Here is a 27,281-nt window from a genome sequence, read left to right on the forward strand (position 1 = left end):
TGGATGGGGGGGCTATTTCAGTTAATGCAGTAACCCGCCTATGGGTGTCTGGGTGGGGGGTGCTAAACTGGATTGGGGGGGCTGTTTCAGTTAATATGGTAACCCGTCTAGGGGTGTTTAGGTTGAGGGGGGCGCTGGGCCAGGCCGGTCTCTGCCGTGGGCCGGGGCCCAGGGCAGCCCCCCAGCCTGGAGATCGGGGGGAGGGGGTTCAGTGCCTGAGCGTGGGGATCGGGAGGTGCCCCGCGCGGACGGCTTGGGGCCCTCACTGCTTGCTGGCACCCCCCAGGTGCCCCGAGTTCTACGAGGAGTTCAAGCTGCGGATCCCGCCCGCCCTGACGGACAATCACCACCTGCTCTTCACCTTCTACCACGTCAGCTGCCAGCCGAAGCAGAACACGCCGCTGGAGACTCCCGTCGGCTACACGGTCCGCCTGGCCCCAGGGTCCTCCTCCCTGCCCCCCGGAACCTCCCCAGGCCCTCGGACCCCCAAATCCCTGCCCCCTGGGAACCTCCACCACCCCTGGTCCCCCTGCAGGCCTGCGTCCCTGCCCCCCGGGAACCTCCCCAGGCCCTCGGACCCCCAAATCCCTGCCCCCTGGGAACCTCCCCCACCCCGGTCCCCCTGCAGGCCTGCGTCCCTGCTCCCCAGGGCCTCAAACCCCCAAATCCCTGCCCCTGGGAACTTCCCTCACCCCTGGTCCCCCTGCAGGCCCGCATCCCTGCCCCCCGGGAGCCTTCCCAGGGCTTCGGACCCCCAAATCCCTGCCCTCGGGAACCTTCCCAGGGCCTTGGACCCCCATATCCCTGCCCCCTGGGAACCTCCCTGGCCGCTCGGACCCCCCGCCCTGTGTCCGGGTCCCCCAGGAACCTCACCACCCCATGGCCCAGTCCCCCGGGCTCATCCCCACTCTCTCCCGCCAGTGGATCCCGCTGCTGCAGCACGGCCGTCTGCGGACGGGGCCCCTCTGCCTGCCCGTGTCGGTGGAGAAGCCCCCGCCCAGCTACTCCGTGCTCACCCCTGACGTAAGTAGGCACGGTGGCTCCGTGGCAGCCCTGGGCCGGCTGGACCCAGTGTTCCGGCCCCTGGCCCAAGGGGGCGCCGGTCGGCTCGGGCTGGGCTCTGGGAGGTGCGTGTCCAGGCCAGCAGACCCAGTCTGGACCTCGCAGGGCCCTGCTGGGACCTCCTCACACCCAGCGCCCTCGCCCAGTGAGGCCGGGGTGGGGGAGTCAGCCCCCTTTGAGACGGGGCTAAGCAGGGCCGGGCGGGGGTGTCCTTCCTTCGGGCACTACCTGCCCTGCAGCTGGCAGGGAAACTGAGTCACGGGGGCGGGGTCAGATCCCAAGAGGGAGCGCTGCCGTGCCCTCTGCCCATGGGGATGGGGTGGGAGCGGGTGCAGGGGCCGGGCCCCGGGTAGGGGCAGGTGTGGGGGGCCGGGGGAGGGAGTGGGGCCAGGAGCAGTCAGGGGCTGGGGCCCACGGCTCTCCCTCCCCGCCGGCAGGTGCAGCTCCCCGGCATGAAGTGGGTCGATAACCACAAGGGGGTGTTTCACGTGGAGCTGCTGGCCGTGTCCTCGGTGCACACGCAGGTGAGGGGGGACTGGGGGGGCATCCTGGCTGACTGGAGCTGTGTGGTTCCCCAGCGGGGGTGGGGAAGTGGTGTGGGGGGAACGGGGGGGTGCTGGAACTGGGATCCCCGGGGGGTGGGGTGGGTAGGAGGATGGGGGAGGTTTGTAAGGCTTCCCAGTGGGGTGGGGAGGTACAGGGGATGGGGGTCGAAGCTCCAGGGCACCGTGTCTAGTTACTGCGTGTTGGGCGCTTTGCCCGGCTGCGCTGGGTCCCCGGGGGCCTGGCTGAGGATCTGGGCCCTGCCCATCGTCCTCATGCGCCATCTGTCTCTGGGGCTGGGATTGGGGCCTGCGCCCCCTGGCTCCAGACCCGCCGCCCCAGCTCTTGGCCATCACGCGCCTGCTGGCACCAGTCCCAGCCCCCCTCTGCCAACGTACCCAGCGTCCCTGTGGCTGATGGGTCTGATCCCTCTGTGCCCGCACTAGGTACCCACTGGGGTGCCCCGTGGGGAGCTAGAGCCTGGCGTTGGAGGCCAGGACTCCTGGGTCCATTTCCCAGGTCGTTGGTCCCCCCCCTGCACTGGGGGGCACTAGTGCAAGAGGGCGGATCGGCGCCAGCCAGTGCTGGGAGATCCCAGGAGGCAGGAGCTGGGGCTGCCCCCCCCCGTTGCCACCTGCCCCTGTCCCCCGGCAGGACCCCGCCCTGGATAAGTTCTTCACGCTGGGCCACGTGCTGGAGGAGAGCAACTTCCCGGTGCGCCTGCGGGACGCCGTGCTGACCGAGAGCAGCGTGGAGGGGGAGCTGCGGGCCAGCGTGGCGGGGCTGCGGGGGGCCGGCCTGGGGCCACTGCTGGCCCACTGCCACCAGGTCCTGGACAAGCTGCTGCTGCTCATCGCCCGGCCGCCCGTCATCGGGGGCCAGATCGGTGAGTGCCTGGCCACCCCGCGGGGACCTCGCCCTGTGATCGGGGGGAGCTCGGCCCCCACGGCCACCCCGTGGGGACCTCGCCCTGTGATCGGGGGGAGCTGAGCCCCCCCCGCCACCCCGCGGGGTCCTCGCCCTGTGATTGGGGGGGTGCCTGCCTCTCCCCCACCTGGGGTTCTCGGCGCCTGATCACCAGAGTACCTAGTGCTGCCCCCCACGGGGACCTCGCCCCCTGATCGCCGGATTACCTGGCATCTCTTCCCCCCACCCGCCCCGCGAGGATCTCGGCCCCTGAGTGTCGGGGGCCAGAGCAGCAAGTTGCAGGCTTAACAGGGTCTGGAAAAAGGGAATGGGGGGGTCTGTCGTTTTCTGCCGATCGAATTCTGCCCCCCCACCTCTGCTCCTCCTGGGGACTCGCTCACCCCCTTTCCAGGCCTGGGGGGGCAGCACTGGGGTCCCCTCCCCCTTCCCAGGCTAGGTGCTAGGCTAGGGAAGACCGCCAATCGGGGGGGCTTTTTACACAGTCGATTTCCCAGTTGTGACCCGGGGCATGTGTCAGAGCCCCTGCCTCAGGGGAGCCTTAGCCCTGCTGTCCCAAAGGGGAAACTGAGGCACCGGGAGGGGCAGTGGCTTGCCTGTGATCGGCCAGAGGCAGAGCCAAGGACTCCCGCGTGCCAGGGCAGGGCTCCCCCCACTGGGCCAGGACCGATGGGGACCTGCTCCCATGCCCCAGGGAGAGGAACCCAGGAGTCCTGGGGCCCAGCCCTGCCCTGGCTCACCCCCGCCCGCTTCGCGACTTCCCTCAGTCAACCTGGGCCGCGCCGCCTTCGAGGCCATGGCCGTCATGGTGAACCAGATCCACCAGGGCCTGGAGGCCAGCCAGGGCCAGCATGGCCACAACCCGCTGCTGGCCGCCTACATCCACTTCGCCTTCCGCCTGCCCGCCGAGCCGCCGGCCCCGGGGAGCGGTGAGCTGGGGGGGGCAGAGCCCCCGGGGGGCTCCTCGGCTGGGGGAGCTCCAGGAAGCCGGCCCCTTAACATCCATGGGGCTGTGAGTTCTGGGGGGGGCGGGGCGGCTGCTGGGGACCAGTTGTCAGGGGTGTGGGGGAGGCAGGGGCTGCTTCTGGGGAGGGGTGGGTGGGAGGAGTCCAGTGGGGAGAGGAGGGCTGCTCCCAGGGGGGTGGGGAGGGGGTCTGATCCCAGGAGGGGATCCTTGGGAATGGGGACAGAGTCGGGGAGGGGAACTGGGCTGAGATGCAGGACTCCTGGGTTCTCTCCCCAGCCTTGGGAGGGGAGTGGGGTGTGATGGTTAGAGCAGGGGGCTGGGAGCCAGGACTCCTGGGTTCTCCAAGGGGGTTAAATGCCTCCCCCCGCCGTTGACTCCCCCCCGGGTGTGTTTGTTCCAGAGGCCGGGACGCCACCCCATGGGGCTGCCATCCAGTGTGCCACCCTGTCCCGTGCCTCCGGCCGCCCTGCCAGCCTCAACCTGTCGCGCTCCAAGAGCATCAGCAGCAGCAACCCCGACCTGGCCACCGCGCCCGGCTCCCCCGACGGCGAGGTGCAGAAGATCCTGGGCAGCAAAGTAAGGCCGGCGCTGGCTGCGCCCTGGGGAGGGGCGCCCGGGGCCCGCACCCCCGACCCCCTTCCCGGCTCTGCCGCTCCCCCGGGGCGCTCTGCACCCTCCAGGGTGGAATTGGCCCCCTGGGTCGCCCTTCCCCGCGGTCCGTGCAAGCTGCCGGTCGGGGCACGGCTCCCCCGTCCCCTGCCACCTTCCCCGCTTGGTGCTTTCGGGCTGGGGCTGCTCCGGTGGTGGGTCGCTCTGGGTGGGGCCTTTCCTCCCGGTTCCCGTCTGCAATCCCACTGGGGGTGGGCGGGGGTCCTGCTCTTGGCTCTGAATCCGCCCTCCCCCTGGTGACGGCTCTCGCTGCTCTCTTCTCTCCCGGCGGCCGCGGTGCAGGGGATCGACCGCTCGCACTCCTGGGTGAACTCGGCCTACGCCCCCGGCGGGCCCAAGGCCGTGCTCCGCCGGAACCCGCCCAGCTCCAGCGCCGACCTCAAACAGGTGCCCCTTCCCCTTCTCCGCTTCGCTTGCCAGCCACGCCGGGCCCCTGCCGGGCCCCCGGCCCGCCCAGCGCTGACCCCTGCTGGTGGGGAGCGAGGCCTGCGGCGCCTCTTCGCTGTCCCTCGGCACCTCCGCCCGGGGTGGGCGGGTAGATCCGGAGCAGACCCCGCATGGGGCACGGGGTGGGGGGGGCTCATCCATCACGTCTCTCCTCTGCTCCATCCTCTTGTTCCATTAACTCCTCTCCTCCATCGTCACGGCCCCCCGCAGGCCTGCGAGCGAAGCTCTAACCGCCTCTCCTCCTTCCTGGAGCACCCCTCTGCGCCTGCCGCCCCCACCAGGCCGACCGCCAAGAAGGTAGAGGGGGCGGGAGGGCGGCCCAGCAAAAATCGGGAGGCGGGGGGATGGTTCTTGCTCACTACAGCTGATCCTCAGGCTCACCCCACCTACCCCCCGCATCCACCCATGGGACAGAGGAGACCCGGGGTGGGGGTGGGGTCTCATGATCAAAGCCCAAGGCTGGGAGCCCGGACTCCTGGGTTCTGTCCCCCATGCTGGGAGGGGAGTGGGAGCTAGTGGTGAGAGTGGGGGGGGCTGGGAGCCAGGACTCCTGGGTTCCATCCCTGGCTCTAGGAGCAGGAAGTGATGTAATGGCTAAAGTTGGAGCACTGGGAGTCCGGTCCTCTGCCCCCAGCCTCGCCACTGACATCCTGTGTGGCCTGGGGTAGGTCATGTCCCTTTTCTGTGCCTCAGTTTCCCCACTGATAACGCTTAGCCTCACTGGGGTGACAGGAGGCCGAGTTAACGAACCCCAGGAAAGTGCTTGGAGCCCTGCCCTGGAGAGTCCCAGTGTGTCGTTAGAGCGTTGAATCGGTCCTGGGCTGTGATCCCGCCCACACCCGACGCATTATTCAAAATCCTCTCGCTCCAAAATCGTTCCGTGCCCCGGGTCCCCCGGCCGGACAGAGAGAGAATCCGGGTCGGGGGGAGACGTCTCCTTTCAGACAGGTTCCATCTATCACCCCCCAGCTAAAATCTCCTGTCTCTGTTACTCTCCATCCATCTTCTGCCCTGCGCCCCATCACCATCCACCCCTCCTCTGCCATGTCTGCGTGAGCCGCCTTCCACCTCAGCCCCTCGCCGGCTTCCTCGCCGGTGTGCCCAGGGAGCGCCCGGCTGGGCCGCTTTCCCCTCCAGGTTCGCAGCCTCGGGCCGGCGGGGAGGTGCAGCCACCGGGTCCCGCAGCCGAGGGCAGGCCCGGCGCCCAGTGGTAGCCGTGAGCTAACGGAGGGGCCCAGTGTGTTTCGGGGGGAGACACGCTGCAGACCAGCCGTAGGCCGTAAGGAATTCCGGCAGGGCCGTGCTGGGGCCAGACGAACCCAGGGTCTGTCCCCGCCCTGGGCCCCTCTCCGGAGCGTTTCCGCCGCTCGGCCCGCCCAGGCAAGCATCGGTGGGGAGCGCGGTACCGTTCCCAGGCCAGGAGGACTGCCCGAGCCAGGCCTGGCGCGTGCCAGCGGGGCTGGACCCACGTAGCTGAGTCTCCCTGCGCCTCGGTTCCCCACCTGTGCCGAGGGGTCAGAACCTGGCCTGGCCACGGGGGAGGCGGGGCGCGGTTGTGTGGACTGGGGAGCAGGAAGGGTGATGGGGGCTGGCGTAAATCAGTGTAAATTCCTGCTGGGGCCAGGCCTCGGAGCAGTGGGAGAGGGGGAAGACACTTGATGCCCCAGCCCGGGAGGAGATGAGCTCCCCCTCCAAGTTACCCCCTTGGTGCTGCCCCCCGCCGTTAACCACCCGTCCGTCTCTGCCCAGCTGCTGCACGAGGAGCTGGCCCTGCAGTGGGTGGTGAGCACCAGCGCCGTGCGCGAGGCCGTGATACGCCAGGCCTGGTTCTTCTTCCGGCTGCTGGTGAGTGCCCGGGAGGGACCCCTCCCTCAGCCCCCTTGGCCCTGGCAGCCCCCCTAGTGTCCAGGCTCCCCCAGCATTAGCCCCGTGTCCGTCCCCGCGCCGCGCATCGGCCTTGGCCTGGCAGCCCCCCAGCACCGTCCCTGGGCTCATGGGGCGGGGAAGGGGCCGGCGCCTCCTGCTGGGGAGGGAGGCTCCAGGCTGCGGTTCCGGCAGCAGGTGGCTGCCGTCCCCCGGCGGGGGGTTCCTTGGTCCCCACGGCTCCTGCCCCCGCTGCAGCTCCCCCTCCCCCCGGTGGCCCCTGCCTGCCCCCCGCCTGTGCCCAGCGCTGACGGCTCTCGCCTGCAGGGGAAGAGCATGGCCCTGCATCTGCACCAGGCCGAGAAGCTGGAGGCCCCGCGCCGGGAGCGCTTCCCCAGCCGCTTCGTGGACGACATCGCCGCCCTGGTGGGCGCCGTCAGCATCGAGATCGCCACCCGCTACCAGAAGGTCGGTGCCCCCACCTGCCCCCCTGCCCCCCCCGCCCCTCTTCCCATTAAGCTGTCCCCCCATTGTCATCTATCCCCTGCTCATCTGTCCATCTAGGTATCCAGCCAGCCCCCCCGTAACCCACCCGTGTGTCCCTCCCTCCATCCCCAGCCTGTCCGGCCCCACACTGTCCATCCATCCCCTATTCCCCCCACCCCCGGCCAGCCCCCCTGTTCTCCATCCGCTCCTCCTGTCTGCCCCTCCCTCCACCTGCCCTTGCTGGCCCCCAGCCCAGCCTCCTTTCTCACCCCACCCATTGCTCCTGGACTGCTTGGAGTCCCGTGTCCCTGGGGGTCTGTCACGGGGTGTCACAGAGTCCCGGGCGATGCTCTGGAACTGCTCCCCGTGAAGCCAGTCAGGACTCTGGGGCAGTCTCCTCTCTGGGAGCAGACTGTCTTCAGGACACACAGCTCACCCGGCTTCCACCTTCCTGGGTCTGACCTCGGAGCATTCAGCATCCTCTGCCCCTCCGTGCGCTTCCCACAGCGAGTCCGCTCAGGCGGAGTCCTGGGGAAGCCAGAGGGTCCTGCACCCCAACTTCGCAGTCAGACGGGACTCTCAGCCAGCCAGGAAAACAGAAGGTTTATTAAACGACAGGAACATGGTCTAAAACAGAGCTTGTAGGTGCAGAGAACAGGACCCCTCAGCTGGGTCCATTTTGGGGGGCAGTGAGCCAGACAACCATGTCTGCCCTTCACTCCTCGTCCCCAGCCAGCCCCAAACTGAAACTCTCTCCAGCCCCTCCTCCTCGGGGCTTTGTCCCTTTCCCGGGCCAGGAGGTCACCTGGTTCCTTTGTTCTCCAACCCTTTAGTTCTCACCTTGCAGGGGGGAAGGGCCCAGGCCATCAGTGGCCAGGAAACAGGGTGTCGGCCATTCTCTGTGTCCAGGTTTCAGAGTAACAGCCGTGTTAGTCTGTATTCGCAAAAAGAAAAGGAGGACTTGTGGCACCTTAGAGACTAACCAATTCATTTGAGCATGAGCTTTCGTGAGCTGCTGGTAATAGCTTATCTAAAGTGATCATCAAATTGGGCCATTTCCAGCACAAATCCAGGTTTTCTCACCCCCCCCCCCTTTTCCCGGGGACACAGACACACACACATGTCACGGAGTGTGGGGGAGTCCAGGCCCTGCACCCCTCTTCCTGGGATCCACTGAGACTCTCAGCCAGCCAGTAAAACAGAAGGTTTATTGGACAACAGGAACACAGTCCACAACAGAGCTTGTGGGTACAACCAGGACCCCTCAATCACGTCCTTCTGGGGGAGCAGGGAGCTTAGACCCCAGCCCTGGGGTTCCCTGTGTTCCTCCCCCCAGCCTCCAAACTGCCAACTAAACTCACCCCGCAGGTTCCCTGCTGCAGCCTCTGTTCACATTCCTGGGCAGAGGTGTTACCTCCCCCTCCCCCTCCTGGCTCAGGTGACAGGCTCTCAGGTCTCCCATCCCCAGGGCACATTCCCAGGTCAACACTCCCCCCTCCCTGCTGAGTCACATCGTCACATCTCTCCCCCCTTCGAACTGAACTGAGCGGGGTCACTGTGACCAGTGACCTGGGGAAGTTCGGGGCCCCCTCTCCGGGACAGCGCATCCGCTATCAGGTTGGCACTTCCCTTCACGTGGACCACGTCCATGTCGTAATCCTGCAGGAGCAGGCTCCATCTCAGGAGCTTGGCGTTGGCTCCTTTCATCTGGTGCAGCCAGGTCAGGGGCGAGTGGTCGGTGTAGACGGTGAAGTGTCGCCCGAAGAGATAGGGCTCTAGTTTCTTGAGGGCCCACACCATGGCCAGGCACTCCTTCTCGATGGCCGCGTAGTGTTGCTCCCGGGGTAGCAACTTCTTGCTCAGGTACACGATGGGGTGTCTCTCCCCCTTTTCATCCTCCTGCATTAACACCGCCCCCAGTCCCGTGTCGGAGGCGTCGGTGAACACCACAAAGGGCTTGTCAAAGTCTGGGTTTGCCAGAACTGGGCCACTGACCAGAGCCTCCTTCAGCGCCCGGAAAGCCTCCTGGCACTGCTCGGTCCAGACCACCTTGTCTGGCTTCCCCTTCTTGCATAGCTCAGTGATGGGGGTGGCTATGGCGCTAAAGTGAGGCACAAATCTTCGGTAGTATCCTGCCATCCCAATAAAGGCTTGGACCTGCTTTTTGGTGTGGGGAGCGGGCCAGTCTCTGATCACCTCCACCTTGGCTGGTTCCGGCTTTAGGCGGCCGCTCCCCACCCGATGGCCCAGGTAAGACACTTCCGCCATCCCCACCTTGCACTTCTCCGCTTTTACAGTCAGCCCAGCCCCCTGGAGTCGGTCCAGCACTTGTCTAACCTGGGACACGTGGTCCTCCCAGGTCTGGCTAAAGACACAGATGTCATCAATATACGCCACGGCAAAACTCTCCATCCCCCTCAGGAGCTGGTCCACTAGGCGCTGGAAGGTGGCCGGCGCTCCCTTGAGGCCGAAAGGCAGGGTCAGGAACTCATAGAGCCCCAGAGGGGTGATAAAGGCCGATTTCAGCCGGGCCTCTGCATCCAGCGGCACTTGCCAGTAGCCCTTTGTAAGGTCCATGGTGGTAAGGTACCGAGCTCCTCCCAGTTTGTCTAGGAGCTCGTCCGGCCTGGGCATGGGGTAGGCATCCGATACAGTGATGGCATTGAGCTTCCGATAGTCCACGCAGAACCGGACTGACCCGTCCTTTTTGGGGACCAGCACCACCGGCGAGGCCCAAGGGCTGGCAGATGGCTGGATCACCCCCAAAGCCAGCATGTCCCGGACCTCTCTTTCCAGGTCCTGAGCAGTTTTCCCTGTGACTCGGAAGGGGGAGCATCTTATCGGCGGGTGCGACCCTGTCTGCACCCGGTGGACAGTCAGATTAGTGCGTCCAGGCTGGTTGGAAAACAGCTGTCGGTACGGATGCAGCACCTCCCTGACCTCATCTTGCTGGGCAGGGGTTAGCTGACCCGAGAGGGGAATTGTTTCCAGGGGGGAACCAGCTCTAGTCCCAGGGAATAGATCCACTAAAGGGTCATCTCCCTGCTCTTCCCACTGTCCACACACGGCCAACACCACATTCCCCCTGGCATAATATGGCTTCATCATATTCACATGGTACACCCGGCGGTGGTGCGCCCGGTTCGACAGCTCCACCACATAGTTTACCTCATTGAGCTGCTTGACGACCTTGAAAGGGCCCTCCCAGGCGGCCTGTAGTTTGTTCTTTCTCACTGGGATGAGAACCATCACCGGATCCCCGGTGGCGTAGGCACGGGCCCTTGCCGTGCAGTCATACCAGACCTTCTGCTTCTTCTGGGCTCTGGCCAGATTCTCCCTGGCCAGGCCCATGAGTTCAGCAAGTCTCTCTCGGAAGATCAGGACATACTCCACCACTGACTCTCCATCGGGAGTGGCCTTCCCCTCCCACTCGTCTCTCATCAGGTCCAGGGGGCCCCTCACCCTCCTTCCATATAACAGTTCGAAAGGCGAAAATCCGGTAGACTCCTGGGGCACCTCCCTGTACGCGAACAGCAGGTGAGGTAAGTACTTGTCCCAATCCTGTGGGTGCTGGTTCATAAAGGTTTTCAGCATCATCTTTAGCGTCCCGTTAAACCTCTCCACCAGCCCGTTGGACTGGGGGTGATAAGCTGAGGCCCAGTCGTGCCGGACCCCACATTTCTCCCACAAGCACCGGAGCAGGGCCGACATGAAGTTGGAGCCTTGGTCTGTCAAGACTTCCTTGGGGAACCCCACTCGGCTGAAAATGGTCAGGAGCGCATCGGCCACGGTGTCTGCTTCAATGGAAGCTAAGGGCACTGCCTCGGGGTAGCGGGTGGCAAAATCTACCACCACCAGAATGTATTTCTTCCCCGACCGGGTCGTCCTGCTGAGAGGCCCCACGATGTCCATGGCCACCTTCTGGAAAGGCTCCTCTATGATGGGCAAAGGTCTCAAAGCCGCTTTCCCCTTGTCCCGGGCCTTCCCCACCCTCTGACAGGGGTCACAGGATCGGCAATACTGCCGGACCGTGGTAAAGACCCCGGGCCAGTAAAAGTTCTGTAGCAACCTCTGCCGGGTGCGCCGGATTCCCTGGTGCCCTGCGAGGGGGATGTCATGGGCCAGGTACAGGAGCTTGCGGCGATACTTCTGGGGGACCACCAGCTGCCTCCTGATCCCACAGGACTCTACTTCCCTTGTGGGAGCCCATTCTCGGTATAGGAACCCCTTCTCCCACAGGAACCTCTCCTGGCAGCCTCTGCTCATGGTCCGTACCACCCTGAGGTCGGCCAGGTCCCTGAGCTTCCGCAAGGAGGGATCTTTCCTCAACTCGGCCTGGAACTCAGCAGCTGGGGAAGGGATGGGGACCGGTTCCCCCTCAGTGGCCAGGTCTGAGGCCTCAGCCTCTCTGAGCCGTGCCCCTCGGCCCTCCCTTCCCACCAGGGTAGGGTCCTGCGCCTCCGGTGCGGTACCCTCCCCGAGGTCAGGGAGCAGTGGCCCTCGCCGGCTCTGGCTACGGGTCACAACCAGGGCGGTCTGGGGCTTGCTTGGCCAGTCCTCTAGGTCTCCCCCCATCAAAACTTCAGTGGGCAAATGGTGGTGTACCCCCACATCCTTGTGGCCCTCCTTGGCCCCCCATTTCAGGTGTACCCTTGCCACGGGCACCTTAAATGGGGTCCCACCCACCCCTGTCAGGGTCAGGTAGGTGTTGGGCACCACCCGATCTGGGGCCACCACCTCGGGCCGGGCCAGCGTCACCTCCGCACCCGTATCCCAGTATCCATTGACCTTCCTCCCATCCACCTCCAGGGGAACAAGGCACTCTCTCCGGAGGGACAGCCCCGCGCCCACCCTGTAAACTGAGCGCCCTGAGTCCAGAGCCTCCAGCCCTCTGGTGGAGCTGGCCTGGGGTACTCTTCCATCCGGGGCAGGTGGTAAACTGGCAGCCCCCCTTGCCTGAGTCGTCTGCCCCTCGTCCAGCTGGGTCCCTACCCAGTTAACCCTGGGTAGGTTGGGTCTGCTCAGTTTGTCCCTGAGCCCAGGGCACTGGGACCGTACGTGGCCTCTCTGGCCACAGTGATAGCAGCTCAGGTCACGTTGGTCCCCTCGAGCGGGTCGGAGGGGCCCGACGCCAGGCGTTCCCCTTGGGAGGGGGTTCTCCCTATTTCCCCGCTGGGAGGCCCCCTGGTGACTCTCTCTCTGCATCGGGGGGGGCCTGTTCTTTTGGGACTCCTCCCGGCTACCCCCTGACCGACTGTTCACAAACTCGTCGGCCAGCTGCCCTGCGTGCTGGGGGTTCTCGAGCTTTTTGTCCACCAACCACAGCCTCAGGTCGGAAGGGCACTGTTCATACAGCTGCTCCAGTACAATTAGGTCAAGCAGGTCCTCTTTAGCTCGGGCCCCCGCTGTCCACTTGCGGGCATACCCCTGCATCCGGTTGGCCAGTTGTAGGTAGGTGACCTCAGGCGTTTTACGCTGACTCCGGAACCTTCTCCGGTACATCTCGGGGGTCAGCCCAAACTCACGGAGCAGGGCCTGTTTGAACAGTTCATAGTCCCCTGCCTCCGGCCCTGTCATCCGGCTGTACACCTCCACGGCTTTGGGGTCCAGTAAGGGGGTGAGAAACTGGAGCCTGTCTGCAGGGTCAACCCTGTGCAGCTCACAGGCATTCTCAAAGGCCGTCAGGAAGCAATCTATGTCCTCCCCCTCCTTACGCTGGGCCAGGAAGCACTTATCAAAGTTCCTTGCAGTCTTGGGTCCCCCCTCACTCACCACAGCCGGGGCCCCACTGCTCTTCAGCCTGGCCAGCTCCAGTTCGTGCTGTCTTTGTTTCTCCTTCTCCTGACGCTCCCTCTCCTTCTCCTGACGCTCATGTTGACGTTGTTTTTCCTTCTCCTCCTGCTCATGTTGACGTTGTTTCTCCTTCTCCTCCTGCTCATGTTGACGTTGTTTTTCATGATCCTCCAGCTCCCTCATTTTCATCTCCCTCTCCCATTCCAGCCGCCTCCGCTCCAGGGATGGGGAGCTCCGCCGGGAGGATCCCCTGCTGGGTGCTGGGGTCAGGGTGCCCTCGGTATTCGCTGGGCTTCCCCCAACCCCTCCCCCAGACATAGGTAGGAAGGGTCTCGGGATGTCCTCGGCAGCAGTCTGACCCCTCCCAGCCCGGTCAGGCCCCAGGGCCCACGCTGCGTCTGCCGGGCGGCTCCCCTCAGGGATAGGGATCGGGTCATCCAAGCGATCCCTCTCCTCCAACTGGGCAATCAGTTGTTCCTTGGTGGACCTCCCGATGCGCAGCCCCCTCTGCCTGCACAGCTCCACCAGGTCACTCTTAAGGCGTTTAGCGTACATCTCCCTGCTGGCCACTCGCAGGCCGGGCAGCTTCTCACGGTTTCCAGGAAAAGCCCTTAGTGTGCCAGTCCTTCTTGAGGTCACCACCTCTTTGCCAGGGTCGAGCTGCAGACTCCTCCGCCCCTGGGACTGCTCGCTGCAATCCCCCGGGGGACCCTGTTACTGCAAAAGTCTTTCTCTCTGGTCACACATTCCCAGGGGTTAACCGCCCCCCGAAACCGTCTCTGAATCTTCAGCACGCCTGGTCCCCGTCAATTCCCCTTCGTTTTACTGTTCCCCAGTCACTTACTGCAGGAAGCGCCGTTCACGGGGTGCAGTAGATCCCACCGCTGCCACCAGTTGTCACGGAGTGTGGGGGAGTCCAGGCCCTGCACCCCTCTTCCTGGGATCCACTGAGACTCTCAGCCAGCCAGTAAAACAGAAGGTTTATTGGACAACAGGAACACAGTCCACAACAGAGCTTGTGGGTACAACCAGGACCCCTCAACCACGTCCTTCTGGGGGAGCAGGGAGCTTAGACCCCAGCCCTGGGGTTCCCTGTGTTCCTCCCCCCAGCCTCCAAACTGCCAACTCAACTCACCCCGCAGGTTCCCTGCTGCAGCCTCTGTTCACATTCCTGGGCAGAGGTGTTACCTCCCCCTCCCCCTCCTGGCTCAGGTGACAGGCTCTCAGGTCTCCCATCCCCAGGGCACATTCCCAGGTCAACACTCCCCCCTCCCTGCTGAGTCACATCGTCACAACACACAAACTCACTCTTGAGTTTGTGTGTGTGTCTGTGTCCCCGGGAAAAGGGGGGCGGGGTGAGAAAACCTGGATTTGTGCTGGACATGGCCCACCTTGATTACCATGCACATTGTAGGGAGAGTGATCACTTTAGATAAGCTATTACCAGCAGGGCAGTGGGGTGGGAGGAGGTATTGTTTCATGATCTCTGTGTGTATATAAAGTCTGCTGCAGTTTCCACGGGATGCATCCGATGAAGTGAGCTGTAGCTCCCGAAAGCTCATGCTCAAATAAATTGGTTAGTCTCTAAGGTGCCACGAGTCCTCCTTTTCTTTCTCTGTCTCCAGACCCCTGCACACACCTGCCCTCTAGGGCTCTGCAATGATCATACACCCTTACCCCACCCCCTAGAGACTTGAGAACTGCCTGGGGGAAACTGAGGCACCCCCACGCTATTCCGAGGAAACATTGAGAACAGTCCCGCTTTGTCACACCATTGCTCCTGGATTGCTTGGAGCCCCGTGTCCCTGGGGGGCATAAACACCCCCCCACCCACCCCCCGGCCTTGTCCCGGCAGGACGTGGAGCTGGTGGAGTGCCTCAACAGCAGCCTGGCCTTCTTCCTCAACGACCTGCTCTCCCTGATGGACCGCGGCTTCGTCTTCGGCCTCATCCGCGCCTACTACAAGCAGGTTGGCTGGGGCAGTCTTCCCACGGGACGTCCTGGGGCTGGGAGTTCCGCAGGCCCGGGCCGGGCCAGGGCTTTGAAACCCCCCTAGGGTGGTCGGTTCTCCACTTTGAGCTGCGGCCTCAGAACCGGGTTGGGGTGGGGGGCTGTGCCACCGGGCTACAGGAGATCAGCCAGCGAACTCCCAGAGCTGGGGAGGGGGTGGGCACGGGGGGCTAGAGTGGGTGGGCGGGAAAGGGGGCCTTTGGGGGGAACAGGCGGGAAAGAGGGGTGTTGGGGGGGACAGTTGAGCGGGGGGGTCTGGCGGGAAAGGGGGCGGTCGGGGGGAACAGCTGGGCTGGGGGGGCAGGCGGGAAAGGGGACGGTCGGGGGGGAAGCAGGCAGGAAAGTGGGTGGTCGGGGGCGACAGTTGAGCCAGGGGGGCAGGTGAGAAAGGGGGCGGTCGGGGGGGCAGCTGGGCCGGTGGGGGCGGGCAGGCGGGAAAAGGGGTGGTCGGGAGGGGGGCAGCTGGGCCGGGGGGATTGCCTGGGGAGCTGTCAGCTGCCGGGCTGTCCCCGGGAGCCCGTCCCCCCCGTCACAGGCTGCGTCCCCCCCAGATCGGTAACCGGCTGCCGAGCGCCCAGAACCCCCCCGCCCTGGTGGCGCTGCGCCTGGATTTCCTGCGCGTCGTCTGCAGCCACGAGCACTTCGTCAGCCTGAACCTGCCCTGGCATCGCCTCTCGCCGCCCGCCTCGCCCTCGCCCTCCGTGTCCTCCGCCACCTCCCAGGTACGGCCCGCGGCCAGGCCCAAGCCCCCGGGCGCCCCCCGGAGCGGAGCAAAATCCACCCTGGGCCCCCGTCTCTGCCTGGGGGGTGCCAGTCTGGGGAGGTCCCTCACCGAGCTCTGGCACCCCCGGCCCAGCCATCACAGCCGGGGGGAGCCCCCGGCTGGCGGGCAGCACTGAGGGGGGAATCACGGGGGGGGGAGCCCCCCGGCTGGCGGGCGGCACCGTGGGGGGGACCCAGGCATAGGGCAGTGGCTGGCCAGGCGGTTCTTGTTCCCATGGCTCTCCCCCGCCCCCACCCTTGTGCCACCTTTTCCCCCCACCCCCTGTGCTCCCGGCTCATGCCCGCTCGCTCCCGCAGGGCTCGGCCTTCTCCAGCCCGGCGCAGGACCCGCGGGTGGCCAGCATGTTCGAGCTGTCAGGGCCCTACCGCCGGCAGCATTTCCTGGCGGGGCTGGTGTTGACGGAGTTGGCGCTCGTCCTGGAGCCGGATGCCGAAGGGTGAGCAGGGTCCCCCGGCCGCTCTCCCGGGGAGGCCCGGGTCCCCCCTGCGATCCAGCCCAGAGCGCGCGAGAGCTTCCCGCGGGTGGGTGGGCCCAGGACTCCTGGGTTCTATCCCAGGTCAGGGAAGGGAGTTGGGTGCAGTGGTTAGAGCAGGGGGGCTGGGAGCCCGGACTCCTGGGTTCTTGCCCCAGCTCGAGAGGGGGAGTTGGGTGTAGTTGTTAGAGCAGGGGGGGCTGGGAGCCCGGACGCCTGGGTTCTATCCCAGCTCGGGGAGGGGAATTGGGTGGAGTGGTTAGAGCAGGGAGGCTGGGGGCCTGGACTCCTGGGTTCTTGCCCCAGCTCGGGGAGGGAAGTTGGGTGCAGTGGGTAGAGCGGGGAAGTCTCATTCCCAGGCCCCGTCTCACGCAGCCCCCTCCTTCCCTCCCCCTCCCCCTCCCCCTCCCCCACCCCGCAGCGTCTTCTTCCTGCACAAGAAGGCCATCAGTGCCCTGCACAGTCTGCTGTGCAGCCATGATGCCGACGCCCGCTACGCCACCCCCTCCGCCCGCGCCCACGTGGCCCGGCTGTACCTGCCGCTCCTCAGCATCGCCCTGGACGCCCTGCCGCAGCTCTACGACTTCACCGGTGAGCGGGGAGGGCTCGGACCTGCCCGGGCAGCCCCCCCCCCAGAGTACACAGCAACGCCCAGCCAGCCCCCGGCTCTAACCACTAGACCCCGCTCCCCTCCTGGAGCCAGGGAGAGAACCCAGGAGTCCTGGCTCCCAGCCCCCGGCTCTAACCCACCAGCCTCCACTCCCCTCCTGGAGCCAGGGAGAGAACCCAGGAGTCCTGGCTCCCAGTCCCCCCTGCTCTAACCCACCAGCCTCCACTCCCCTCCTGGAGCCAGGGAGAGAACCCAGGAGTCCTGGCTCTCAGCCCCCGGCTCTAACCCACCAGCCTCCACTCCCCTCCTGGAGCCAGGGAGAGAACCCAGGAGTCCTGGCTCCCAGTCCCCCTTGCTGTAACCCACCGGCCTCCACTCCCCTCCCCGAGCTGGGGAGAGAACCCAGGAGTCCTGGCTCCCAGCCCCCAGCTCTAACCCACCAGCCTCCACTCTCCTCCTGGAGCCAGGGAGAGAACCCAGGAGTCCTGGCTCCCAGTCCCCCCTGCTCTAACCCACAAGCCTCCACTCCCCTCCCGGAGCCGGGGAGAAAACCCAGGAGTCCTGGCTCTCAGCCCCCGGCTCTAACCCACCAGCCTCCACTCCCCTCCCGGAGCCGGGGAGAGAACCCAGGAGTCCTGGCTCCCAGTCCCCCCTGCTCTAACCCACCAGCCTCCACTCCCCTCCTGGAGCCAGGGAGAGAACCCAGGAGTCCTGGCTCTCAGCCCCCGGCTCTAACCCACCAGCCTCCACTCCCCTTCTGGAGCCAGGGAGAGAACCCAGGAGTCCTGGCTCCCAGTCCCCCCTGCTCTAACCCACCAACCTCCACTCCCCTCCCAGAGCCGGGGAGAGAACCCAGGAATCCTGGCTCCCAGCCCCCCCTGCTCTAACCCACCAGCCTCCACTCCCCTCCCCGAGCCGGGGAGAGAACCCAGGAGTCCTGGCTCCCAGCCCCTACTCCCCTCACACACCAGCCCCCACTCCCCTCCCAGAGCCGGGGAGAGAACCCAGGAGTCCTGGCTCTCAGCCCCCCTGCTCTAACCCACTAGACCCCGTCCCCTTCCCAGAGCCGGGGAGAGAACCCAGAAGTCTGAGCTCCAGCCCCTCCAGGTCCTGGCTCTGTTCCCTTTTCTCTGTCCGGGGACCCCCCAGGCTGCCTACTGCCCCGACACCCTCCAGCCCTGCGCTGTCTCCCCACAGAGAACCACAGTCCACGCGGGCGCCTGGTCACTGTGCCGGGGGATGAAGGAGACAGTGACAGCGGCACCATCAGCCAGTCAGTGGCCATGGCCATTGCCGGCTCCCCGCTGCCCCACGCCCACCGGGCCAGCCCCTTCCTGCTGCCAGCAGCCGTGAGTACCTGTCGGGGCACGGGGGTAGGAGGGGAGCCTAGAGGCCCCCCGGGACATCAGAGCAACCCCGATCTCTGGAGATGGAGAGCTCTTTCCAGGGACCCCTCCCTCCCAGAGCTGGGGAGAGAACCCAGGCGTCCTGGCTCCCAGCCCCCGCCCTCTAACAACTAGACCCCTACCCGGAGCCAGGAGTGGCTCCCCTTTGAGCACAGCGCCCCCTGGGGGTGGGTGGCATCTGCGGGCTCGTTAGGCCTTGCAGGGCTGTCCCTAGTGAGCAGCTGGGCATGGGCGGGGTGGGGTCTGCCCCCAGGATTGATCCTGGGCCCCAGCTGTGAGAGTGAAACCAGGGGCTGGGAATGGGGGGCAGCTGCTGGAGGGCACCCCATGGGGTACGGTCCTGGAGCTCCCCCCACAGCCGGGTGGGGATGGGCGCTGACCCCGTCTCTCCCCGCAGCCCCCCCGCCCGGGTGGCACTCTGTCGGCCGAGGCGAGCCGCACCCTGCTGGCCTGCCTGCTGTGGGTGCTGAAGAACGGGGACGCGGGGGCGCTGCAAGGCTGGTTTGCGGAGCTGTCCCCCCTGCACCTCGGCCGCCTCCTTGACCTGCTCTACCTCTGCGTGGCCTGCTTCGAGTACAAGGTGGGGGGGACCTGGGGGGACCCAGTGAGCCGTGGGGATCTGGAGGCAGGGATCCAGCAGGCGGGGGGCAGATCTGGGGGGGAACCCAGTGGGTCGGGGGGATCTGGGGGCCGGGATCCAGAGCTTGGGGGGGCAGATCTGGGGGGACACCCAGAGGGCCGGGCAGATCTGGAGGTAGGGATCCAGAGGTCGGGGGGGCAGATCTGGAGGCAGGGATCCAGAGCTCGGGGGGGCAGTTCTGGGGGGAAACCCAGAGGGCCGGGCAGATCTGGAGGTAGGGATCCAGAGGTCGGGGGGGGGGGGCAGATCTGGGGGGGAACCCAGCAGGCTGGGTGGATCTGGGGGCAGGGATCCAGCGGGCCGGGGGGCAGATCTGGGGGGGGAACCCGGCGGGGCGGAGCAGGGCGGTCCCCAGACACAGCCCTGAGCGTCCGGGCCCCCTGGGGCTCCATGTAGGGTGCAGCGCCCCCTGCAGGCTGTGTGCCCTGGCCGGGGACCCTCATCTCCAGCCTCTGTCCAGGCTGCCGGGGGGCCCCTCCCCTGCCCAGCCCCGCTTGGAGTCACGGGGGCCCATGCTGGGGGGCTGGGTCTGATTCCCTGGGGAACCTTCCATCAGCCCCCCCAGTGCTTAATCCGGCTCCCTGCGGCCGCCCCCGACCCCAGCCCTGTTCTCACCCCCCCCACTCCCGCAGGGCAGGAAGGCCTTCGAGCGCATCAGCAGCCTGGCCTTTAAGAAGTCGCTGGACATGAAGGCGCGGCTGGAGGAGGCCATCCTGGGCACCGTCGGGGCGCGCCAGGAGATGGTGCGGCGCAGCAGGGGTGAGCCGGGGCGGGGGGAGTGGGACGGTGGCCTGACCCGCCCCCCCGGTCACAAGAGCCGCAGCGACAGCTTCTTGTGGGCGGGGGGGAGCAGCGCCACGGGGCTGAGCCATGGCCCTGCCCCCCCTGCTACCGGCCCTGCCCCCCCGGCCCTGCCCCTGCCCCCCCCCCACCACTGGCTCTGTCCCACCCTGCCCCGCCCCGCCCCGCCCCCGGTAACAATGCTGGCTTTGGTGGGACACTTCTGAGCATATCAAGTCAGGACACATTGCTGAGAGCAGAGCAGGGCTTTTGCAAACTAAGGCAAACCAAACCCGCCAGCCAGCGAGGACTTGGGTCTCACCCCTCTGGCTAACCACAAGTCAGGCCGGCAATGCCCTCAGATGCGCCCGTTTCCCAGGATCCCCACCAGCGCCGCTCGCTGTGGGGACGCACGGTTATGAAAACCAATTCGCCAGTAAAAGAAAGACGGTTCTCCCGATCCAACGGACCAAGCCCCAGACCCCGGGACAAGTCAGCTCTTACCCACAAATCACGCTGTTGCCGATCCTTTAGCATCTAAAAGCTAAAGGTTTATTGATCAAAGGAAACCAAGGTTGGTGAGAGCCAGCACTGGTGAAATGGAATCAGTCCCATCCAGTAACGGCCAAGTTCTCGGGTCAGGCTTGTAGCAGGGATGGAATAAGCGGCAGGTTCAAATCAAGGCTCTGGAGAACGTCCCCAGCTGGGAGGGGTCCTTCGGTCCTGAGTTCAGAGCTTCTGTGTGTAGCAACGTCCCTCCAGAGGTGAGCAGCAGGACAGACAACCAGGTGGGAGGGGTTTTCAGGGCCTGTTATATTCTCTGCCCGTGGGAGGACCCCCCTCCATTCCCACTGTGGAAATCACAGCAGCAAGATGGAGTCTGGAGTCACATGGACAAGTCACATGTCCATGCATGCCTCAGTTTGCCGTTCTTTACCTGTTAGTTTGAGTTCCCAGGAAAGCTCAGATGTGGATTGGCGTCTCCCAAAGTCCATTGTCAGCGAAGTGTTTCTGGATTGGGCACCTTCGGAGAATAGTCCCTTCTCAAGAAGCTGGCCAAATACTTCACTGAGGCTGCTTAGAAACATCACACACACACACAAACACACACACACCGTCATAACCAGCAACTCACAACCTCTCCATAGACCCCGTCCTGGACCTTCTTTGTACAAGATTAGGTGCAACTACAGGACCTTGGTTGCAACAATGATCTATACGGTCCCAGTTCACGTCAGTAATGTTACACCCCCTTGTTGGCCCTGGCCCTGCCCCGCCAGCCCTGCTTCTGGCCCTGGCCGACCCTGCCCACTGCACCTGCCAGACTCCCCCAGCCTGTGGCGTGCCCCCCCCCAGCCCCTGCTGTGCCACGCCTGCCTCTCCCCACCCCAGCCTCTGCCATGCAGCTCCTGACACACACGCACTTCCCGCAGAGCGCAGCCCCCTGGGGGGCCAGGAGAGCGTTCGCTGGAGGAAGAACCTCGCCCACTGGCGCCCGAACTCCGACAAGGTGGACAAGTGCGTGTGCTGCCACACCTGGGGCCCTGGGGTGGGGGGCGCCAGGAGACACTGGGGGCACCGGGCTGGGAGGGGAGGGGGGTGCTGGGGGGTGCCGGGCTGGAGGGTGCTGGGCAGGGCCCAGGATGGGAGCGATGCCAGGGAGCCCAGGGCACTGTGGGGGGCTGGGCTGGGGGGGGGCTCCATGCTAGGGGGTGCTGGGGCAGTGTCTGGGGGGGTGGATGCTGGGGAGCACTGGGGGGCCATGGGGTGGGTGGGGGCTGGGGGCACTGGGCAGGGACCAGGATGGGAGTGACACCAAGGAGCCCGTGGCACGCAGGGGGCTGGCCCTGGGGAGTGCCAGGCTGGGGGGTGGATGCTGATGCCCCGCTCTCCCCCAGGAGCCGGGAGGAGGTGGAGCAGGAGGTGCTGGTGGAGGGGAACCTGGCGACCGAGGCCAACCTGGTGGTGCTGGACACACTGGAGATCATCGTCCAGGTGGGGGCAAGGCGGAGTTAACCCCTTCCCTCCCAGCGCCCCCCGCACCCCAGCAGCTGCCGCTGACCTGTCCTGCCCCCTCTCAGAGCTGGGGATGGGACCCAGGGGCCCTGGCTCCCAGCTCCTGCCTCTAACAACCAGCCCCTGCTCCCTGTGAACATCAGGGACTGGTTGCCCCAGGAGGCTCTGCCCTCCTGCTCCTTCCTCTCCCCTCCTGGGCGAGCTCCATCCCCACTCCCCAGAGCACCACCCTCCCGGCCTCTCCCCTGGCAAGCTCCGCCTACCTGGCCCTTCCCCCTAGCAAGCTCCTCCCCCTGGTGAGCTCTGCCCTCCCGGCCCCTCCCCTGGCAAGCCCCTCCCCCTGGTGAGCACCGCCCCCTGGTGAGCTCCGCCCTCCCAGCCCCTCCCCCTGGCAAGCTCCTCCCCCAGCGAGCTCCACCCTCCCAGCCCCTCCCCCTGGCAAGCTCTGCCTCTGGTGAGCTCCGCCTTCCTGGCCCCTCCCCCTGGGAGCTCCGCCTTCCCGGCCCCTCCCCTGGCAAGCTCCTCCCCCTGGGAGCTCCGCCTTCCCGGCCCCTCCCCTGGCAAGCTCCTCCCCTGGCGAGCTCCACCCTCCCAGCCCCTCCCCCTGGCAAGCTCTGCCTCTGGTGAGCTCCGCCTTCCCGGCCCCTCCCCCTGGGAGCTCCGCCTTCCCGGCCCCTCCCCTGGCAAGCTCCTCCCCCTGGTGAGCTCCGCCCTCCTGGCCCCTCCCCCTGGTGAGCTCCGCCCTCCTGGCCCCTCCCCCTGGCGAGCTCCGCCCTCCTGGCCCCTCCCCCTGGCGAGCTCCGCCCTCACGGCCCGTGTCCCGCAGACGGTGCTGCTGGCGGAGGCCAAGGAGAGCGTGCTTGACGGGGTGCTGCGGGTGCTGCTCCACGGCATGGCCTGCACGCCCAGCGCCCTCTTCCTGCAGCACTGCTTCGCCTCCCAGAGGGCGCTGGTGAGCAAGGTGAGTGGGGGCCCCCGGGCGGCCCCCGGGCTCCGCTGCCTCCGAGTAGCCGCGCCCTGGGACTGGGGCAGGTGCCCGCTGGCTCAGCCCAGCCCAGCCAGGGCAGGTCGATCCAGGGGCCCCGAGATCGATGGCCCACAGGGAGCTGGCGGGGGGGTGGACGGGGTGACTGGGCAGCGGGGAGAAGGGCTCTGTCTGCCCATGGGGGCCCCTGGGCAGCGGGAGATCGGAGTCCAGGGTGGGTTCGCCTGGGCCCGTCCCACGGGTGGCTGGGCCGGGCCAGCTCTGGGGAGGTCGCGCCTGGGTTTGTGTGACTCCATCCAGAGGGAGTGGTGAAGCCAGGATGGGAACCCAACCTGCTGCCGCAGCTGCTGGGCCCTCCAGCAAGCCGGGCGAGAACCCAGGTGTCCTGGCTGCCAGCGCTTCCTTCCAGCGCCGGGCGAGAACCCAGGCGTCCTGGCTCCCAGCGCCGCCCCCCCCCTGCATTCCAGCCCCTGGACCCCGCTCCCTGCCAGCGCCGGGCGAGAACCCAGGCGTCCTGGCTCCCAGCGCCCCCCCCCCCCCCGCATTCCAGCCCCTGGACCCCGCTCCCTGCCAGCGCCGGGCGAGAACCCAGGCGTCCTGGCTCCCAGCGCCCCCCCGCATTCCAGCCCCTGGACCCCGCTCCCTGCCAGCGCCGGGCGAGAACCCAGGCGTCCTGGCCTCCCGGGGCGGCTGTAACCCCTCTCCCCACGGCGCAGTTCCCGGAGATGCTGTTCGAGGAGGACACGGAGCTCTGCGCCGACCTGTGCCTGCGGCTGCTGCGGCATTGTAGCAGCCGGGTGGCTGCCATCCGCACCCACGCCAGCGCCTCCCTCTACCTGCTCATGCGCCAGAACTTCGAGATCGGCCACGTGAGTGCAGCCCCCCCCCCGCTGGGCACGGCCCCACTCCCCGCCCGCTGCCATGCGGCTGTCTCTGGGGTGGAGCGCAGCCGTTGGGTGGGCTGTCTGGGACACACCGCCGGCTCCTTTGCAAGAGGAAGATGGGGGTGGTTTGTTGGAGGCTCCGGGCTGCCAGGGAACTCGGGCACAGCCAGCCGGCGGGATCCCAGGGGCTGCCTGGGCATCCCCTGCCCTCACCCCCATGCCAGCAGCCGGGCAGCAGGGGGCGCCGCAGGTTCCTCGGCTCAGCCCCTCCCCTCCCCCTCCCCCCGCAGAACTTTGCCCGGGTGAAGATGCAGGTGACGATGTCGCTCTCCTCGCTCGTCGGGACCTCGTCCAACTTCAACGAGGAGCATCTACGGCGCTCGCTGAAAACCATCCTGACCTACACCGAGGAGGACGCCGGGCTGCGGGACAGCAGCTTCGCCGAGCAGGTACGGGGGCGGGGGGGGGGAAGCCCACTGCACGGCACCTTCCCTGAGCGGGGGGGGGGCCTGCCCTGATTGACAGGCCCCCAGACAGCCAGGCTCCCCCGCTGTGCCCCCTGAGGGCCCATTCCTGTAGCTGAGTGGGTACCGGGTTGGTGCCAGCTGGGGGTAGCGGGAGGGCACACAGGGTCCCCTCAACAGCCTGGGGCTGGTCCAGCCAAGGGCTCCTCGACTCTCGGCCCCCTGTGGCAGGCTGGCGCGTGGCCGGCTCTGCTGGGGGCCCCGGCCCTGCTGGGGGCCCCGGCCCAGCCACGCTCCCGGAGCGGCGCTGACAGTGTGGGGTGATGGGCGGGGAGGGGGGAGTCTGAGCCCCGGCCCCCCCGCTGTCCCCCCCAGGTGCAGGACCTCGTCTTCAACCTGCACATGATCCTCACCGACACCGTCAAGATGAAGGAGCATCAGGAGGATCCAGAGATGCTGATAGACCTGATGTACAGGTGAGAGCCCCGGCCACGCCCCCTACCCAGCCCCGGCCACGCCCCCAGCCATGGCCACGCCCCCAGCCTGCTCCTCCAGCGTCCTCCCCCACGCCCCATCCGCCCCCAGCCAGGTTCCTGGTCCTGCCCACCCCCGTGCACTGCTCAGGCAGTCCAGGCAGGAATACAGCCCCCCCCCCCCCCCCCACGCAACTCCCTGGGAGTGGCACCTCCCAGTAGAGAAGTGGGGGGCTGAGGAACAGAGGGGAGACTTGTCACAAGCTAACGGACTGAGCCCTGGGTTCCAGCCCCCCACTCCAACCGACTAGACCCCCCCTCCCCTCCCCGGGCTGGCGAGAGAACCCAGGTGTCCTGGCTCTCAGCCCTCCCGCACCACCGCTCTAACCCACTAGTCGTCCCGTCCTGCCCCCGGACCAGGGGGAGAACCCAGGCGTCCTGGCTCTCAGCCCCTGTTTCTTTCCCAGGATCGCCAAGGGCTACCAGAACTCCCCGGACCTGCGGCTGACGTGGCTGCAGAACATGGCGGCCAAGCACTCGTCCCAGGGGAACCACGCCGAGGCGGCCCAGTGCCTGGTGCACGCGGCCGCGCTGGTGGCCGAGTACCTGAGCATGCTGGAGGACTGTCGCTACCTGCCCGTGGGCTGCGTCTCCTTCCAGGTGAGCGGGGGGCGGCAGAGGAGATCGGGGACGGTGCCCCCTCGAGTACTGACCAGACACACCACCCCTGCCAGGGGGAGAAGGAGAGAACCCAGGAGTCCTGGCTCCCAGACCCATGCTCTGACCCCCTAGACCCCACCCCGCTCCCCTCCCTGAGCTGGGGGGGAGAACCCAGGAGTCCTGGCTTCCAGCCCCCGGCTCCAACCCACCAGCCCCAACTCCCCTCCAGAGCCGGGGGAGAACCCAGGAGTCCTGGCTTCCAGCCACCGCCCCCGGCTCCAACCCACCAGCCCCAGCTCCCCTCCAGAGCCGGGGAGAGGACCCAGGAGTCTTGGCTTCCAGCCCCCGCCCTCCGCTCCAACCCACCAGCCCCAACTCCCCTCCAGAGCCAGGGAGAGAACCCAGGAGTCCTGGCTTCCAGCCCCCGCCCCCGGCTCCAACCCACCAGCCCCAACTCCCCTCCAGAGCCGGGGGGAGAACCCAGGAGTCCTGGCTTCCAGCCCCCGCCCCCGGCTCCAACCCACCAGCCCCAACTCCCCTCCAGAGCCGGGGGGAGAACCCAGGAGTCCTGGCTTCCAGCCCCCGCCCCCGGCTCCAACCCACCAGCCCCAGCTCCCCTCCAGAGCCGGGGAGAGGACCCAGGAGTCTTGGCTTCCAGCCCCCGCCCTCCGCTCCAACCCACCAGCCCCAACTCCCCTCCAGAGCCAGGGAGAGAACCCAGGAGTCCTGGCTCCCAGACCCATGCTCTGACCCCTAGACCCCACCCCGCTCCCCTCCCTGAACTGGGGGGAGAACCCAGGAGTCCTGGCTTCCAGGCCCCGCCCCCGGCTCCAACCCACCAGCCCCAACTCCCCTCCAGAGCCGGGGGGAGAACCCAGGAGTCCTGGCTTCCAGCCCCCGCCCTCCGCTCCAACCCACCAGCCCCAACTCCCCTCCAGAGCCAGGGAGAGAACCCAGGAGTCCTGGCCCCCAGCCCCATGCTCTGACCATTAGACCCCGCTTCCCTCCCTGAACTGAGGAGAGAACCCAGGAGTCCTGGCTGCCCCCCCACCCCTCTAACACTAGAACCTCCTCCCTGCCCCATCCCCGGGCAGGCCTGCCCGCTGACCTGCCCGCCCGTGGGGGGCAGCGGGGGGTTCTCGGCCCCCCAGCCCCGCTCACCGCCCGTCTCCGGCAGGGCATCTCGTCCAACGTGCTGGAGGAGTCGGCCGTCTCGGACGACGTGCTGGCCCCGGACGAGGAGGGGATCTGCTCCGGGAAGTTCTTCACTGAGCTGGGGCTGGTGGGGCTGCTGGAGCAGGCGGCCGCCTTCTTCACCATGGTGAGCGCCAGGGAACGGCCCTACTGCCGCCGCCGGCCGAGGGAGGGAGCCAGCGTGGCCCTGAGCCTGCCCCTGGCGGCGGAAGGGGCAGTGCGTGGGGCGTTTGGAGGGGGTGTCTGGGCCTGGGCCTGGGCAGACTATTTGCCCCCTTTGCTCACGTGGCTGGGGGGCTGCGGTCCCCGTCTGACCCCCCCCAGGGCGGGATGTACGAGGCGGTGAACGAGGTCTACAAGATCCTCATCCCCATCCACGAGGCCAACCGGGAGTTCAAGAAGCTGGCTGCGCTGCACGGCAACCTGCAGGACGCCTTCGGCAAGATCACCAGCCAGGTGAGCGCCCGCCGGCGGGCACAGCTGGGGGGCCGCGCGGGCCGGGGCCCTGCAGCCTCGGGGCCATGGGTCCTGGAGGGGAGCGGCTCCAGTGGGTGGTGTTGGGACCAAGAGCCAGGACTCCTGGGTTCTCTCCCTGGCTCGGGGAAGGGAGGTGGGGGTCTAGTGGTTAGAGTGGCGGGGCTGGGAGCCAGGACTCCTGGGTTCTCTCCCTGGCTCTGCCACTGTCTGCCCGCATCTCTGGGCAGGTCCCTGCCTGTCTGTGCCTCAGTTTCCCCCTCTGCACCGTGGAGCAACTTCTATTAGCCTGAGGGGGCCCCTTGGCTGCTCGGCAGAGTGTGGGCGTGGTCCCTTGGTGAGAGCGCCCCCTTGTGGCAGAGATGTGAATTGTAGGGGAGGGGACCCCAGCTTCCCACTGAAGGCGAAGTGGGTGGTGCCCAGCTGGCTGCAGTGGGGAGCTGCCTCGGGGTTGCCCCAGTTCCCCAGGGGGGCAGTGTTTTCTGATCGGTCAGGCCTCCCCTCCAAGCCCCACCTGCAGTGTCCGGGGGGGGGGGGTGCTGTGGGTGCGATCCTGTGCGGCAGGGGGAGGGGGCGGGGGGGTCCCGACGGCAATTGACGAGCTCTCTCTCCTGCTCTCTTCGCCCCCCTCTGCGCCCGTCCTGTCAGAGCGCTGGCTGGGAGGTAGGACACGTG

At 66.9% G+C, this 27,281-nt stretch overlaps 1 protein-coding gene across 11 annotated transcripts in view; it reads left to right on the forward strand.

Annotated features, from left to right (window-relative positions):
- The window catches only part of DOCK6 (dedicator of cytokinesis 6), a 63,920-nt gene that overhangs the window by 28,856 nt on the left and 7,783 nt on the right, over positions 1-27,281 (forward strand). For 3 of the 11 annotated variants that reach the window (XM_075121792.1, XM_075121789.1, XM_075121791.1), the window contains exons 17-42: positions 287-425; positions 922-1,023; positions 1,500-1,586; positions 2,260-2,491; positions 3,297-3,458; positions 3,897-4,072; positions 4,448-4,909; positions 6,362-6,457; positions 6,803-6,943; positions 14,610-14,723; positions 15,316-15,486; positions 15,845-15,984; positions 16,442-16,611; positions 17,828-17,979; positions 18,434-18,616; positions 19,309-19,435; positions 20,890-20,974; positions 21,355-21,451; positions 22,299-22,433; positions 23,174-23,326; positions 23,632-23,790; positions 24,181-24,281; positions 24,746-24,938; positions 26,116-26,259; positions 26,457-26,588; positions 27,255-27,269. In XM_075121792.1, the coding sequence (XP_074977893.1) occupies positions 287-425; positions 922-1,023; positions 1,500-1,586; positions 2,260-2,491; positions 3,297-3,458; positions 3,897-4,072; positions 4,448-4,909; positions 6,362-6,457; positions 6,803-6,943; positions 14,610-14,723; positions 15,316-15,486; positions 15,845-15,984; positions 16,442-16,611; positions 17,828-17,979; positions 18,434-18,616; positions 19,309-19,435; positions 20,890-20,974; positions 21,355-21,451; positions 22,299-22,433; positions 23,174-23,326; positions 23,632-23,790; positions 24,181-24,281; positions 24,746-24,938; positions 26,116-26,259; positions 26,457-26,588; positions 27,255-27,269 (3,868 nt within the window). Of the gene's footprint in view, positions 1-286; positions 426-921; positions 1,024-1,499; positions 1,587-2,259; positions 2,492-3,296; positions 3,459-3,896; positions 4,073-4,447; positions 4,910-6,361; positions 6,458-6,802; positions 6,944-14,609; positions 14,724-15,315; positions 15,487-15,844; positions 15,985-16,441; positions 16,612-17,827; positions 17,980-18,433; positions 18,617-19,308; positions 19,436-20,889; positions 20,975-21,354; positions 21,452-22,298; positions 22,434-23,173; positions 23,327-23,631; positions 23,791-24,180; positions 24,282-24,745; positions 24,939-26,115; positions 26,260-26,456; positions 26,589-27,254; positions 27,270-27,281 lie in introns of those variants that run through there. The other 8 variants (XM_075121793.1, XM_075121790.1, XM_048831743.2 and 5 more) reach the window with 7 other exon arrangements.

Source organism: Caretta caretta, chromosome 20, assembly GCF_965140235.1.
Source record: "Caretta caretta isolate rCarCar2 chromosome 20, rCarCar1.hap1, whole genome shotgun sequence".
Lineage (NCBI taxonomy): Eukaryota > Metazoa > Chordata > Testudines > Cheloniidae > Caretta > Caretta caretta.